At 38.5% G+C, this 17,980-nt stretch overlaps 1 protein-coding gene across 1 annotated transcript in view; it reads left to right on the top strand.

Annotated features, from left to right (window-relative positions):
* Positions 1-17,980, top strand: part of LOC139449122 (disks large homolog 1-like) — a 346,607-nt gene that overhangs the window by 198,382 nt on the left and 130,245 nt on the right. The window contains exon 8 of the mRNA XM_071230606.1: positions 15,372-15,474. Within this exon, the coding sequence (XP_071086707.1) occupies positions 15,372-15,474 (103 nt within the window). The remainder of the gene's footprint in view (positions 1-15,371; positions 15,475-17,980) is intronic.

The raw sequence follows: 17,980 nt of genomic DNA, 5'->3' as shown, positions 1-17,980 counted from the left end.
GTGACAGTAAAGGACTTCAAGTGGCCTAAGAACATGACCATTACTTGTCATGAAGGTCGTGTGGTTCTGGGTGCGACATTGAGGTGGATTGATGACCAGGAGATGAGAGTAACGCCAATCAAGCACCCATGAATGTCTGACCGGGAGATTTATCAGTCGGTTGCCGGTTTGTAGAGCCCATCCTGGTCATTTGTTCTCTTCACACGGACAGATTGGACACCAGTGTTCTTGGCTAGTCACCCGAGTTTCTCCCTATTGCAGTAAAGGGATGATAAATGCATGGTTAGATGGTTGTGGGATGAGGGAGATGGTGGGTTTTTTTTTTTGTTTGGGGGAGGGGGGCAATTGCAGGGGGGAAATTGCAGGGGATGAAAGGTTGATATGAGATAATGTGTCTGATCATGTTGGTCATGATCACATTTGGTCGTTTGTTTTATCCTGTCTTGAGTGAAAGGGGCAGTGGGGTAGCCTATTGGTTAAAGAGTTCGCTCATCACGCCGAAGACCTGGTTCGATTCCTCACATGGGTACAATGTGTGAAGTTCTGGTGTCACCCGCCGTGATATTGATGGAATATTGCTAAAAACAGAGTAAAACCGTACTCACTCACTCTTGAGTCTTATGTTGTTGACAGCAAATTAAGTAAATATGACTTGTTTTAGGGTAGCTACAGGCATAAGACCAGGTATTAGGGCACGGATATTGGTGCAATTAATTTCAGCAATTCCATCTGAGCATTATAACAATTGGTCCATTCTTGTGAAGAGGCCCATAGCAACGTGTCATCGTATGAATGCAATGTGAGAAACAATAGAGGATGATGTTATCCATTGTTCATGATGTCATGACGATCTATGTGACGTCGTTCCAACAATACAGAAACAGGTCATTCCTCCAATTGAGGTCAAGAAAGCCACTTTTATTCAACATTTTCTCAAAATAAGAATATGAGCAACTTTATAAATAACCAACTTTCAACTCAGAATTCCGGATGATCTGTCCCTCGTGAATTAAGGTTGAAAGGTAATCGTGGAGACTCAAAACTTACGAATTAATTCACTGTCGACAGATATCCATGATTACCCATTGCTCATAGGTTAGTCTCTGTGTATCTCCTGAAGTCCCCTGGGTCATGATACATGGGACTATGCTTGACGTAAGAGGCGACTAACAGGATCGGGTGGTCAGGCTCGCTGACTTGGTTGATGCATGTCATCATATCCCATTACGTGGATCGATGCTCATGATGTCAATCACTGGATTGTCTGGTCCAGACTCGATTAGTTACAGACCACTGTCATATAGCTGGAATATTGCTGAGTGCGGCATTAAACAGCAAAGAAAAATCAAAATGCATGTTCCTGGTGAGAAGGTTTGGGGGCATTCAGTACAAGGTGGGGACAGGTCTGTCTCTGTTTTTGCAGGTATAGAAACACCTTTCTTGCTTTGTGAAAAGATCACTTGATGTGACCTGGAAGAATTCTGGTATGATCGTCTGAGCGTGTTGGGGACCGACCTTAATCGGACATGTTTTACCTATCTCTTGAGACCTACAGTGGGTACCTGGGTAGGGGCGGGTAATAGGGGGCGGGTACCCGGGTAGGGTCGGGTAATAGGGGGTTGGGTACCCGGGTAGTAAATTTGGACTCGTCCCAGCCCTAGAATGTATGCTATTACTGTGTACCGGTATACTGCAGTACGCATTTCAAACAATACGTATTGCAATATTTTTTCTGTGTTCCGTATATTGGGTACAAAAAAACAACAATAACAAGTTTAGCTATTTTTCTATCATGTCATTCAAAAATGATGTCCTTTCGAAATTGATTAAACAAACATTTTATTTTTCTATCACATTGTTATCTCCCCTAAATCCCTGACTACAAAATGGCAGCGACTGACCATGCTGAATAATATTTACTTTAGTATGTAGAAAATAGGATCTTCATGTACAATCCGTGTCCATCGCTGTCAAGCACTTTGGCTCCTAATATTTTACAAAATGTGTCACAAAACAGATACATGTAGTGCAATTTTGCTATTCGAAACTTTTGCCAAGACACATCCCAAGTGAGGAATAAACAATGTTCGAAATTAAGCTTAAACCTCCAGGGATCATAACCCTAATCTATTTGACATCACTAAGGTCCCTAGATTCTAATGCTATAGGAGCAAACACCAAGGACCCCAGGGACTCCATTAATTTCAAACGCATATAAATTATTAAGTGGCTTTATATGGCTGCAAGATTGGGAGCATATTGGCCGTGGATTATAAAACCTGACCACCAGAGGCTACCAATGTCGTACAGTGAAAACTTGATGTAGTGTTTTTATAGTTTGATTTGTGACATGTTGTAGAGGGAAGTCCACATGCGTCCTTGATTAGTCGTGAAGATTTGTCACCGAAATAAAGATGGTGGAGCCCCATGCATATGGATGTGAAAATGTACGAATTGATCTGAATGGCAAGTTGAGCAGAGGGTAGAGGGAAGTCTGGGAACATTGTCATCAGCAGGTCGGGAGAAAGTGGAACCCGTCTTAATCAGTTCATACTGCTCTGAAGCTTTGGGACAGAAGATGTCCAGGGTACTTGGAGCAAAGATGATTCTCTTGTCAGGCCTCTCTGCATTTTTAGATATATTTTGGACCCTGAATTAACCTACATGAGTGATTCACTTATAACAGACTTACTCTTTCTTGCTGAAATGTTGCTGTTGCTGACACCATCTTATTGGACCAAGAGTGTCCAAATATCCGGGGCAGAATAGGTCTTCAGCAACCCATGCTTGCCGTAAAAGGCGACTATGCTTGTCGCAAGAGGCGACTATGCTTGTCGTAAGAGGCGACTAACTGGATCGGGTTGTCAGGCTCGCTCACTTAGTTGATGCATGTCATCGTATCCCATTTGCATGGCACGTCATCAGTCCCAATTGCGTGGATTGATGCTCATGATGTCAATCACTGGATTGTCTGGTCCAGACTCGATTATTGACAGACCGCTGGAATATTGCTGAGTGCGGCATTAAATGATAAACAAACCAACCCATTTTCATGGATTGATGCTCATGTTGTCAATCACTGGATTTTCTTGTTCAGACTCAATTACAGAATGGCAAAATATAGCGGGAATATTGCTGAGTGCGGCATGAAACAACAAACAAACAAAAGTGTCCCGATAGAAGCTAAACGGAAGGTGAAGGTCACTAAGTACAATACACGCAGTATTCCCATGAAAGCCTTCTTGGGGAGATGGATTCAGCCTATCAGGTTCTTCAATGCTAAGTGACAGATGCCATTTTCAATGAACTGGCCTCGAGTCGAGGGAGACGGTGGAATCCTTTGTTGTCTACAGCCGCGACCTGTTTGTGTGGCTGGGCCTGTCACAACTGACCTTTATCAACATCATAGCATCATCCAGCATTGTTTTACAAACACATTACTGTCAGCTGGTTTAATGGTAAATGGGTAGCAGGTCCCCGTGGTGAAGGTTATTGGTCAACGTGATGATCATGTCAGCTTCAAAGGAAATGGAAGGAAACTATTTTAGTATTTGTCACCTGATAATAAAATTTGACATCAATTTGGTGGTAGCTTCTTCTGTATGTCCATAGAAGGGATTGGAGCGACCTTAAGATGGCATCCTAAACTGTCTTTCCTTTACATGGCGTGTGTTGCAGTAGTCGTATCTCTACACACCAATGGGGCTTAACTGTAAATTTCACGACTCCAAAGACTACAACTACGACTATCGTAACTCATAGGGACTATGGCTACGACTATCGTAACTCCTATGCATTAACATGGCTAGAGGAAGTGATTCATGACTTCCTAGGGACTATGGCTACGACTATCGTAACTCCTATGCATTAACATGGCTAGAGGAAGTGATTCACGACTTCATAGGGACTATGGCTACGACTATCGTAACTCCTATGCATTAACATGGCTAGAGGAAGTGATTCACGACTTCCTAGGGACTATGGCTACGACTATCGTAACTCCTATGCATTAACATGGCTAGAGGAAGTGATTCACAACTTCCTAGGGACTATGGCTACGACTATCGTAACTCCTATGCATTAACATGGCCAGAGGAAGTGATTCACGACTTCATAGGGACTATGGCTACGACTATCGTAACTCCTATGCATTAACATGGCTAGACATCCATGACTCCAAAGAGACTACAGATGCGACTATCGTAACGCCAATGCATTAACATAGGGGAAGTGATTCACAACTCCAAGAAAATTACAGCTACGACTATTCTAACTCCTATGCATTAATGTGGCAAGAGTAAGTGGTTCAGAACTGGGTCTGGGATTTTGAAAAAAATACTCGGGAATAATTTTTTAAAATGACAGGTCCTCCCGATATATATTTCATGGTTGTTCCATAGATTGATGTGAAATGTGTCCAAAGTAGATATGAAATATGTCCTGTAGCTCTCATCCTACATTTCGTTCCAAGTTTAATGTTTGGTATTTCATAAGTATATTTTAAGCCAATTTTCATCACGATTTAGCAAGGCTTTCTTAAGAACATATCCACACTTAGTGTCAGCAAAAAGTCAACTAAACTTCCCAAATTTTTGTTTAACATTTTCTAAATTGGAGGCAATAATATACATATTTACCTCGATATTCCTACCTTAGGCAACAAGTGAAAGTGCATGTTCTTATGTCATATCCAAATTACACCTGATGGAACAATAATTTACAGTTAATTCAGTGCTAATGTAGGCACCCTGCGGTTCCATACTGGTTTTAATCATGCAACCCTTAAGATGAGCCAGCCTCGTACCATCCGGACATGGAGATGTATTCTTGTACAAGCTCAAGATTCAGGCTGTAATGACGGATGGCTCTTCACGTTGACAACGTCCGGGGCCCCTCTGTCTGAAATAATTGACGAGACGGATATCCAGAGCAGGGATAGGAGGAGTTATGGTTCTTGTTCATGGCGGAGAATGACAGAGATCGGAACTGTCATGACGGATGCAAGTCTCACGAGAGAGATGTCACTCTATAATAATCCTCAATTTTCCCCAGTAATCTAACATCACTTGATTGCCTCGTAAAAGTCGCCTGTGCTTTGGAATAGGTGTCCTATACAGTCCTCATGTGGTCACAAAGTGAACTAAAATGACCAATGATTCTCCCGCAGATGTGACACGGCGATCCCCCCCAGCTCATTTAATTGAATCTGATGAATGTTGACTTTCTGTATTGAGCAGCGGACATCTACAGCGGCGGCGACGACGACGTATGCTGATCATTAACTGTGGAGGCTGTGCTGGACACGCACCCTACTTCCTAGCAGCTAGTTAGCTTTAATGTCCCTCTTTGAGAAAAGCCTTTGGCCATTACCTGATTAAAGAAAATTGAAGACAGGTACTTAGTTACTGGTTGTTTGACCTGCATACTGAGTCAGCAGCTTTGTGTGCTGTCTACATGTTATGGGGTGTCCAGGTGGCACAGTGGTCCAAGAGCAGAAACTGTTGCACCGCTATGTTGCCAGGATTCACAAATCTTGGGTTTGAATCTCAGATTAGCCAAGACCTAAACCAGGGGTCATTGTGGCACAGCGGTCTAAGCACAGAAACTGTTGCACCGCCATGTTGCCAGGATTCACAAATCTTGGGTTCAAATCTCAGATTAGCCAAGACCTAAACCAGGGGTCATTGTAGCACAGCGGTTTAAGCACAGAAACTGTTGCACCGCTATGTTGCAGGATTCTTTGGTATGTGTTCGAATCTCAGATTAGCCAAGACTGTCATCCTTAACCAGGGGTCATTGTGGCACAGCGGATTAAGCACAGAAAGTGTTGCACCGCTATGTTGAAAGAGTTCACTAGTATGTGTTCGAATCTCAGATTAGCCAAGACTGTCAATCTTGAACCAGGGGTCATTGGTGGCACAGAGGGTTAGGCACAGAAATTGTTGCACTGCTAGGTTGCCTGGGTTCGAATCTCAGATTAGCCAAGATTGCCAGACTGGCGTCACTGATAGTACCCTCATCAGACTTTGTTGCTTCATCAGCTTTCCCTTTAAAAGATTACTTATTGTTACCCTGCCTGGAGCTCGGCATTAAAAGCTAAAACAAGAAGTGGTTGGCTCGGAGTCAGTGCAGTGGCGTAAAACCACACTCACTCACTCACTCACTCACTCACTCACTCACTCACTCACTCACTCACTCACTCACTCACTCACTCAGCTACTGTGTCTGTGTGGTATCTATGCAGCATGGTATCTCAGTGTGTTACCACTATAACACTGGCATAAATACAGACCAGTACAAGCAGCCACTCACACGCATGCATGCAGGTCGTTATGTGAGTGAAATAACCTTCAGCATGACATTAATACCCACCTCACCTCACCTCATCTCAACTCACCTGTATTTTGTTAAGGAGAAAAACATTATGTGTTTGTGAGTGTAATTCAGTATTTGATGCCTTGACATTTCTGTTGTAAACAACGTCGATATCGAGTGCTCAATAACACTCACAAACCAAAACACACGTGATGTTTACGGACACTGGAAACTACAAAAATTCTCAGTAACTTTCTTAAGTACTTGCTAAGCCGAATGGCATTTTTTTGGAAAAAATTTTGGACTGAGAAAAAATATACTAATCAAGAAGAGTATTCATAAGCAGTGAAAAGAATTCCAGGTTTCAATCCAGTTCAACACATTTTTCAACCAAGCAGATCGCAAACACTCCCATTCATTTTTCAGTTTCTGGTATTGTTAATTGCGTCAACAAGACTGAACATTAGTCAGTAGCAAAATGCCACCTCAAAATCTGATTTGATACCTAGAAACATGGGGTGACAAACTGCATTTGACTGACACTTTTACTGATTGTCAAAAGCAATTTTGTCTTTGTAATTTGAGCTTGATATTTTATCTTTTTCATTCTGTCTGTCTTGGCATGTTTCTATTTTGTTAACAGTGAATTACCACCTTTATTAAACATTTGGTAACAAGCATTTCTCCTCAGGCCTGTTATTTTTTATTAATTGTTATGCATATGTTTTGGACTAAAATTCAATGTAGGTAGATGAAAAAATAATAATTATTTTTCAACTTCCAGATTTATTTTAGTTCTGCTACTAAAAAATGAAAAAACAAAACAAGTTTTAACATGGCAAGATATCAAAAGATCATTGATTGTGTTTTTGTCTGTATAATTTTTTTCTTCTTTCTTTTTTTGTATGTCTTATTCACCATTTCTTATGAACAGTGATGATAAATCTTCAGGGTTTTTTTCATTTCACTCTGACCAACAATGTTTTCTCAAAAGTCTTCTTCTTCTTTTTTTTATAATTCAGGTTTGTTTTGTCAGTGATCTTTGAACTTTGAAAAGTAATTTCTCCTTAGCAAAAAATTAATTTAAAAATTATCATTGACTATCTTCCAAACCATTGATAAACTTTGACAATTTTCCAAAATTCCTGACAAGTAGTGAAATATATGCACCTAAGTGGTGAGAATTCTTTGGTATGTAGATCCCATGCTCACAGACATTGATAAAGGAGCCTATATATACACCAGCAGCCACAATCTTGCAATATTATACATCTCCCTTTGGCCATGTACCAGCGCTAGCATTCATTCCATTGAAAACTTACCAATATCTGTTCCATAAAGATTGACCAGATACCTGAAAGCAATCCTCAAGTTTATCTGGACCATGTGCCCCAAGAGATACTGCTCAATAACAACTATCTGCCCTTATAAGAACATTCATGATCACGATATTGAACCAAGAAGTGTTAAGACACTAAGCGGGAAAATCCCATATCTCTCTCTATTATTTAAATACTTTTTCTCAATAGCTTCCCCTCTTAAGTCCGTAAGCTGGAATGGCTTGATTAATTTATAAACCATTATCTAAACACAAAACATTTTCCATTTATTGTCCTTCATAGGCAGTGTGGCGTCTCGAGAGAATTGTAACCTGATTATAGTAAAGGTGAGAGTATCTCTGACATCTCCAAGCTTCCATCCTGGATGTATAAATCATTGATAGGCCTGCTCGGCATACTTGTTTATGTAATCTTATTTTGCACCCTGTCACATTCAAGGTGTCAAAATCCATATTTTCTTTCAAACACGACGGAGAGATGTTTTTTAACACCGTCCATAGTATCAGGGACTGAAACACATATTGTCCGGGTCGGAAACGGACAACTTTTGTCGGTTTGTCGACTTCTGTATTATGGGAAAAGTATCCAGTGGAAACTGTCCGCGGGTTAATTGTTGGCGATGTTGGTGGGGAGGCGTCAGTGACATCGTCCTCACAGGGAGGCTGGGGAAGAAACACTAAGTGCTGGAGTAGCCACATGAATTATTCCTGTCCCACGAGATTTCCAGCGCCTTTGACGACCCGAGCTGACATGTGCAAAGTGCCAGTCTATGATTTTCCTGCGTGTAATTGATTTAAATTTACCACTACGTCCAGGCCTCGTGGAAACACACGTTCTTCTCCATCCAACTCTGGCCGAGCCTCCTTCGAAGAAGTTTCTTAATTGTCCAGGGAATTATGGGAACTTGTGCCACTCGGAATGCCTATCAAATCGTATTTGGCTTTCTTGGTGGGCAACTGCTATGATGTGCTGCAGATGGGTGGTTGATAGGCTTCATAAATTAAGACCATGTACCCTGGTTTGTATGAGGTTCGCATCTACAGGTAATATACAAAACTGTCTGCACATAGCACCTGTAGCTTGACACACATCTGTTTGCTGCACATAAGTTTCTTCTTGTTTTCACTTGTTGTAAAAGTTTTTTTGAAGTGATGTAAGTTTAAAACCAAGTTAGATGTGATATGCCATGATACAGGAGATCTGGACTTTGTGGACAGACATCTGTGTCCAGGACATTGAGTCTTACATGCAAGTTATCTGACAATTATTATTTTTTAGTTCATGTGTTGTCAATTATTTCTGTTTCAATTGGACCAATAGTTACTTATAGCTTAGTACCAATCCTACTAGCGTTCATTTCAGAATTTGTAAAAGCTATATATCAATAACTGTTGTCTGAATTATGTTTTTTACGTTAGAGGTGTATTACCATTGATTTTAATGCCATAGTTACCAGTTGCCTCTGTTGTTCGATGCTGAATCAAGCCCTTTCATGAAACTTTTTCATTAAAACATCACGGGCAAAACCTTTTGTTTTAGCTGAAGAAAATGTGCCTCGAAAACAAATAATGTACTTAGCATCAGCCTGATGCAAATATGGCATGTACTTCAACTCAACAGGCTTGTCACATGGGATGCTGCCATTTCTAAATGAAGAATGTATTAAATGTTTTTGGACTTTCTGACTCTTATATCATAAATATTTCAAATTTGTCATCTTAATTTATGGATATTTTTGGTAGATGTTATTCACAGACCTGATTCTATTTACAATGTTAAAATATAGATGAAACACTTTCTCGGCCTGTTATTCAATTTATATTTGGATAACGAATTCTTCGATGTATTGGGTTGGTGAGGTAGCCTATTGGTTAAATGTTCGCTCATCATGCCAAGGGTCTATGTTGGTTTCCCTTCATGGGTAGAATGTTTGAAACCAGTTTCTGGTGTCCCCTACAGTGATATTGTCCCCCACGCTGATATAGCTGGAATATTGCTAAAAGTGGTGTAAAACCAAACTTAATCTAGAACTTCAATCACTCTTCATATAGGTGTCAGTGTTTTTTGCTACAGACTGTGATATTGTAAAAGCTTTTCTGTCGACATCTCAATGATATGGTCCTACAAGGTTGACCCCTGTCCAAGGCAGGAAGGAGCAGGTTAGATCGCTGTATTGACTGGGGGGGCGCTTGGGGTTGACATCTTCTCATGAATTTAATTCTTCTCTCATTTAATCAATTATTTCAGATTAATTGGAGTTATATTGTTTGTGTCTTTTTCTGCGAAAACCCATTGATTTTTATGAATCAAAATGACAAACACTGCCTGTATGTGATATTGAAATGGATCTGGTATGCTTCGATTGTGTAAAAACATAACAGAAGATATTTATGATCTGTGACATTCTAGGTATTTTTCCTTCACATCCAAACATGTTGGTGTGGACAAGGATTTGAGGTGTTTCTGGATGTTCTCCCTGCCCTGATGGAGATGCAGGTGGTACATCGTTATTTCAGGGAGGACGGGAATGAGGAAATAGGTACAAGTCGTAGAGCGGGTCTGTGTCAAATCGTTCTCTCATAGCGCCCCGTTTTGTATGTGAATTTAATTAGCAGTGGGGCAATACATTGGATATACTCTTATTGATATGTTCTTTGTTGTAAACACTAATTAGTGGTGGGGAGATATATTGGATATATTCTTTGTAAAATGTTAATTAGTGGGAGGGAGAATTGGATATATTCTTTGTGAATATTAAATAGTGGTGGGGAGATATATTGGATATACTGTTTGTGAATGTTAATTAATAGTGGGGAAATATATTGGGTATATTCTTTGTTTTAAACATTAATTAGTGGTGAGGAGATATATTGGATGTACTCTTTGTGAATATTAAATAGTGGTGGGGAGATATATTGGATATACTGTTTGTGAATGTTAATTAATAGTGGGGAAATATATTGGGTATATTCTTTGTTTTAAACATTAATTAGTGGTGAGGAGATATATTGGATGTACTCTTTGTGAATGTTAATTAATAGTGGGGAAATATATTGGATATATTTAATGTGAATATTAGTTAGAGGTGGGGAGATATATTGGATATATTCTTTGTTGTAAACCTTAATTAGTGGAGAGGAGATATATTGGATATATTCTTTGTGAATGTTAATTAATAGTGGGGAAATATATTGGATATATTCTTTGTGAATGTTAATTAGTGGTGGGGAGATATATTGGATGTATTCTTTGTGAATGTTAATTAGTGGTGGGGCGATATATTGGATATATTCTTTGTGAATATTAATTAATAGTGGGGAAATATATTGGATATATTCTTTGTGAATGTTAATTAGTGGTGGGGAAATATATTGGATATATTCTTTGTGAATATTAATTAGTGGTGGGGAGATAATTGGATATATTCTTTGTGAATGTTAATTAATAGTGGGGAAATATATTGGATATATTCTTTGTGAATGTTAATTTGTGGTGGGGAGATATATTGGATATATTCTTTGTTGTAAACATTTATTAGTGGTTGGGAGATATATTGGATATATTCTTTGTGAATGTTAATTAATAGTGAAGAAATATATTGGATATATTCTTTGTTATAAACATTAATTAGTGGTGGAGAGATATATTGGATTTATTCTTTGTTTGTGAATGTTAATTTAAATGTGGTGGGGAGATATATTGGACGCATTCTTTGTGAATATTAATTAATAGTCAGGAAATATTTGGATATATTCTTTGTTGTAAACATTCATCAATAGTGGGGACCTTTTATTGGGTGTATTCTTTGTAAACATTAATTAGAGATTTTGAAATATTTTGAATATATTTTTTGTTTGAAAAAAATTATTAATAGTGGGGAGATATTTGGGATATATTCTTTGTTTTAAACATTGATTAGTGGTGGGGACATATATTGGATATATTATTTGTGAATTTTTAATAGTGGGAAATATATTAGATATACTGTTTGTTGTGAACATTTATTAGTTGTATGGGGATATTTTGGATATATTCTTTGTGAATATTAATTAATAAGGGGAAATTATGATAAGATATTAATTTATGAGCCCATCCAAATAGCCCTCTTTCAGCCTCACTCTCACTCACTCACTCACTCACTCACTATATTATTATTATTTCAAGATAACCCTGTTTAGAACATGACTACATGATTATTGTTTCAAGACAGCTCTCAGAGAAATGTTTGGGATAAAGTATTGACTTAGATAAGTACAATATATTCATTAACAAAAAACGCTTAACATAAGGAATCTGTTTTTGCATAAACCTTTTGAAAACGTATATTTATTTGCATAAATGTTTTGATAAAGTATGTTTAGTTTGAGAAATCTTTTTAAATACAATATTCACTCAGATAAACTTTTTTTGGATAAAGAATATTGTGAGGTTGAAACTCGAGCTTTTGACCTAATGTTTCATTTATCCCAGAAATACCAGTGTAAATGTATGTCAACTCAGAAATGTTGCAGACTGACATTTCGCACCATCGGGAATAAAACCATCTGTATATGCATGGACATGAATAATTCATGGATGTGGGACATTGTATGACTGAAGCTGCATACAGTCAAGTCCCGTTTATCCGACATGGCTGGTTACATATGATTATGTCGGATTAAGGAGTATGTCGGATAAACGAAATTAAGTTGTATCAACGTTCGTGATCGAAAATCGGACAACTACACGATAGATAACGATACATAAATGTAATAAAAAATAAAAAATGAAATATTCATATTGTTATGTTACATTGATTGTAGAATATGTTTTCTCATCATGCAACCTCTAAAGTTAAACACAGAACTACTGTTACCGGCTGTATGACCGATTCAAAATACTTTTAAAAGCATAGTCTGGAATGGAAGTCGTGATTTTGAAACTAATGCAATTCGTTTCTGCCATTTGTTGCAAATTAGGTATGTCGTAGTGCGAGACTGACGGAGAAAGAGGTCTAAATAGCACTGATTTATTTGGTGCCAATCACTTGTGTCGGATAAAGCCAATTGTCAAATTAATGAGTCTGGGATTAACAAGACTGTATATGCAAAAAGTTCAAAAAGTAATACTCCACAACACTGCCATGTGTGCATGTCTGTGTTTGGAGCTGATTACTGTCTCAACCTACTTTCTGTCAAATGCGCTTGGTTGAAAATACAATATGATTCTGGTTTTTGGGATAGAGAAAAACCTAATTGCCATCCATCTATATTCATGGAGCATGTGTTATTTGTCGAGATTATGTGCTAATGCTATCTCCTAATGAAGGGTAATGCCTTCAGCTCTGTATAGAAAAATGTTAATTTCACAAGTAACGATGGTAGGTGCCAACCCAAGCTTTTAAGAGTATCAAATTATCATAACATGCCAGTTATAAAGAAGATTGATTGGTAGAAAATATTGAAAAAGTCGGAACTTTGGTGAAAAGGGAATTCATTTGTTTTCTTAAGCGCTTCCCCACCAATACAAATATCATGGAATTTACGTCACTTTGTGATTATTGATGTTCAAACAAGTGTTAGAGGTTTCTATAGAAGTCCAATGAAAGCTATTGAAAATGGTTAGTGAGTTTGGCACAGATAGTATAGTTTCCAGCGTACTTGGATATCAGTTTTGTCAGATTTTCATGACTTTGTTTCGAACTATGGATTGAATTGTAGAAATACGGTGTTGAATGTACTGAATAAAAGTTGTTAAATCTGTACCGACTGTGTACACGAAGATGAGGCATTGGTAAAGTGTATTGAGTATTGAAATGAATGTGTGATATGAATGCAATGTTGGATTCAGTCTGTAAATGAATGTGTGATAAGAATACAATGTTGGATTCAGTATTGAAATGAATGTGTGATATGAATACAATGTTGGATTCAGTCTGTAAATGAATGTGTGATAAGAATACAATGTTGGATTCAGTATTGAAATAAATGTGTGATATGAATGCAATGTTGGATTCAGTCTGATAATGAATGTGTGATATGAATACAATGTTGGATTCAGTGTGAAAATGAATGTGTTGTTTGAATACAATGTTGGATTCAGTGTGATAATGAATGTGTGATATGAATACAATATTGGATTCAGTCTGTAAATGAATGTGTGATATGAATACAATGTTGGATTCAGTCTGTAAATGAATGTGTGATGAGAATACAATGTTGGATTCAGTATGAAAATGAATGTGTTATTTGAATACTATGTTGGATTCAGTGTGAAAATGAATGTGTTGTTTGAATACAATGTTGGATTCAGTCTGAAAATTTATGTGTAATAGAATACAATGTTGAATTCAGTGTGATAATGAATGTGTTGTTTGAATACAATGTTGGATTCAGTCTGAAAATTTATGTGTAATAGAATACAGTGTTGGATTCAGTGTGATAATGAATGTTGTTTGAATACAATGTTGGATTCAGTCTGAAAATTTATGTGTAATAGAATACAGTGTTGGATTCACAACATTTAGGGTTCAGTATATATATGAATACAATATTGGATTCAGCCTTAAATTGAATGTTTGATACGAATACAATGTTTGAGATTCTCACTTATGAACTCGTGGGAACGGCTGCCTTAATCTAAATTTAACAATTTTTTGGACAGAGTTTTCATAAAACTGACCCCAAATGTGTTGCCAAAAAAAAGCATGTTTCTTCAACGTTTGGGACTGTCAGGTAGCCTTGTGGTTAAAGCGTTCGCTCGTCACGCTGAAGACCCGGGTTCGATTCCCGACATGGGTACAATGTGTGAAGCCCATTTCTGGTGTCCCCCGCCGTGGCATGCAACCACCTGGTGTCGTGTCTGATTTTCAGTGATCCATTCTTATACAATAACCACTATTTTGCCTTGTATGCCCAAGAGAAAGTCAAGACTGGTTATTCTCCAGCGTTTCCTGCTGTGGTGACTAATGCATCACTTTCTCTTGTGACTGAATCATTAACAAGAGGTCTGATCTGGATGCTACACTGTTGGAATAAAAGCATGAAAGTCAAGGGGTCCTTGTCATAGTCTAGGGGTCCTTGTTATAGTCTAGGGGTCCTTGTTATAGCCAAAATGTAAAAGTGAGATTGAGATCCAAATACTATTGGACCACTCCACAAGGATCCCAAGACCCCCCTCTTATTTCCAGGGGGCGGTTGGGTAGCCTAGTGGTTAAAGCGTTCACTCGTCACGCCAGAGACCCGGGTTCGATTCCCGACATGGGTACAATGTGTGAAGCCCATTTCTGGTGTCCCTTGCCATGATATTGCTGGAATATTGCTACAAGCGGCGTAAAACCATACACTCACACTCACTGTTATTTCCATCACTGATTCTATGTTTCATACATAGTCTCTCAGTAGTTGCTTCAAACTTCGGAATATAGATTTTCTGTGACGATTTATCTTTTTACTTGCAAAGTATCAACCGTTGAAGTAGTGTTTGTCTACAGAGGTGGTTTGAAGGAAACTAGTTACTTAACAAATCTGGACAGGAATACATCAGATATATGTTACAAAGTTTGACAAATTTATCCTTCCAAACATCCTGAGAAAATATATCCCTTCCACAAATCAATAGATATTATTTATACAGCACAAGACATTTGATTGGTTTTAGATTCAAGAACAAAAGACATGGTTATGCATTTAGATGTTTGTATGCTGGCCATGTTTCACCGGGTTTTGTTTGTTTCAGGATCAACGACATCATCGTGAAAGTGAGCGATGTTGACGTCTCCAACTGCACCCACGCCGAAGCAGTGGATGCCCTGAAGCAAGCCGGATCCCGAGTCGTGCTGGTGAGTGGGAACTCAAGCAGGTGTTTCTGAAACGCCTACCAAAGACATTTGGATGTAACATGACCAAAATGTCCAAATAATTAATTCGAATGAAACCTTGTTAATGAAGACAGTACTGTTCGGACCGGGATTTATTTAAACTTCTCAGAGACTGACATTCGTGCCAAAGTATGCAGCAAATGTCAGAAATAAGTTTTATTTAAACATTTCCCAGTTCTTGCTGCGATGATCCTTCATTACAATACTACCAGGGGGTCCAAATATTTGAAGAGCGTTATAGATGATCAACGGTTTAGCCGAGGTGGAGTCGTAGGGGCAGATGACCAACACAACAGTACACTCTTGCTCTGCCTACCTAACACAATCTACGCTGCACGTTTCAGAGTTTTTAAACAGATTATAAAATAGTAGATTTTAATGTGTGATTTATAGACGATCAGCGGTTTAGCTGAGGTGAAGTCTTTGGGGGTAGATGAGCAACACAGCAGTACATGCTTGCTCTGCCTACCTGACACAATCTAGGTTTCAGAGTTTGAAAAAAAGATTAGAATATCGTAGATTTTGATGTGTGATTCACAGTGTAAAAAGACACTTATCTTGTTTTATGTTAAGAAGAAAATACTCAGTATCCTTTCAACAAATTCAGGTGAACGAACAGGTATAACAAACTTGGTCAGTAAAACATTGAGATTAAGTGTCAGTTGTCATGATGGTTTACCATTTAAGTTGTATTTTCTATTCTGCTAGGCATTGTTATTGTTTTAGATGCAGAGATTAAGATTCCCGTGTGTATTGTCTCGTAAACTGGGCCCGAAACACCAAGTTACCCAATGATATAATTTTAAAGAATTTTGATGCAATGATCGGAATACTTGTATCTTAAACTATTGTGTTATTTTAGTTGCAAAAAATAATAATAACCATAAGTGTAGCACTTTGGTACAGCTGATCGCAATTGCCGGATGTTATTTTACATATGGAACAATTTGACTGGTCACTGTCAAGGCTCACGCTTTTGCAAATAGCTGGCAAATTAGAATAAATATGACGTGTAACAAGTCAAAGTATGGCATTTATTATCAAGGTATCCATTCTCTGTCAACTAAAGTTTGTGTCAAGGCGTCGATAGCGGTAATCTGACAGTGGTTGCTGTAAATAATGGTGAGTTATGCGATCTGCCGATCACTTTACACATGATTTCACGGAAAATAATGTAAACAATATTGAATGAAATTTGAATAAAATTCATGAAATATGTTACAAAAGTCAAGATATACAATGAACACTTTTTTATTGACCAGGTAGTGTACCGTATATGACTGTGGATAAGCCGACCCCGTAGATAAGCCGAGGTGCTATCTTGACCATTGAAATACGAGAGAAAATGATATGACCCACAGATAAGCCAAACAAGGAATTGAAAGGCAAAAAACACTGCGAAGTCGGACTGCAAGACATGTGCCGGAACTCGCAGAAATTCAAAAATATAAGATGAAAAACGTTTTAATTATATTGAAAAAGTTATTATTATTTCTAATAAAGATTTAACAAACCAGTCATCCACTTTCATAATGTAATAATAGGATTAAATTGCTGACTTCAGTTCCAATTTGTTGATTGGTATTTCTGGTGTCGCAGTGATCAGCTCGTAATGTTTTTTGTGATGGGCAAAAAGTATAGTGTCAGTGTAAAACTTGAATTTATTAAAAATGTTGATGAATTTTAGGAACCATGCGTTACAGCGTGTGCTATAACAGAGTTAGGGCTATACTGAAAGGTGCAATAGCTAGGGAACACTGTATTTGGATAACTGATGTTCTGGCTTTGTAGGGGGGGTGGGATAACCTTGTAGTTGAATCAGTCGCCAAACACAGGGGTTCAATTCCCCTCAAGGGTACAATGTGTGAAGCCCATTTCTGGTGTCCACCGCTGTGATATTGCTGGAATATTGCTAAAAGTGGCATAAAACCACATTCACTCACTCTGGCTTTGTAGAGATGGCTTGTGTTTCACTGATAACAGAACCAATCAAGGGGAAGGGGCTTTAATGCTTAATTGCACATTATTGCCTGCTTCAGATTTCTCAGTTTTTGTCAGCACCATGCCTGTGCTTGTTGGGTTTCACCAAAGTGGTCAACGTCTGAGACCTGCATCACTTCGGCCTTTACTCCCCCATTAAGCTGACACGCCGTGATATAACTGGAATACTGTTCAAAGCGGTGCTAAACCAATCTCACTCACTCACTCACTCACTCACTCACTCGGGAGCCAGTCGTCTAAGGCGGCGTGATTGGCTGTGCAGAGTTGCATCCCTTGGGCATGCCAGAAACCTATGAATGTGGGTTCGAATACCGGTTTGCCCTGATTATGTTTCTAGGTTTGTCAGCATCATACCCATGCTCATGGGTTTCACCGAAGTGGTAAACTGAGACTCGCATCACTTCGGGCTTTCCTCCCACATTAAGCTGACACGCCGTGATATAACTGAAATACTGTTAAAAGTGGC

Source organism: Haliotis cracherodii, unplaced genomic scaffold (assembly GCF_022045235.1).
Source record: "Haliotis cracherodii isolate W230 unplaced genomic scaffold, xgHalCrac1.p SCAF_7, whole genome shotgun sequence".
NCBI lineage: Eukaryota > Metazoa > Mollusca > Gastropoda > Lepetellida > Haliotidae > Haliotis > Haliotis cracherodii.
Note: the sequence above shows the minus strand (reverse complement) of the source record. Positions and strands in the feature narration are given on the sequence as shown.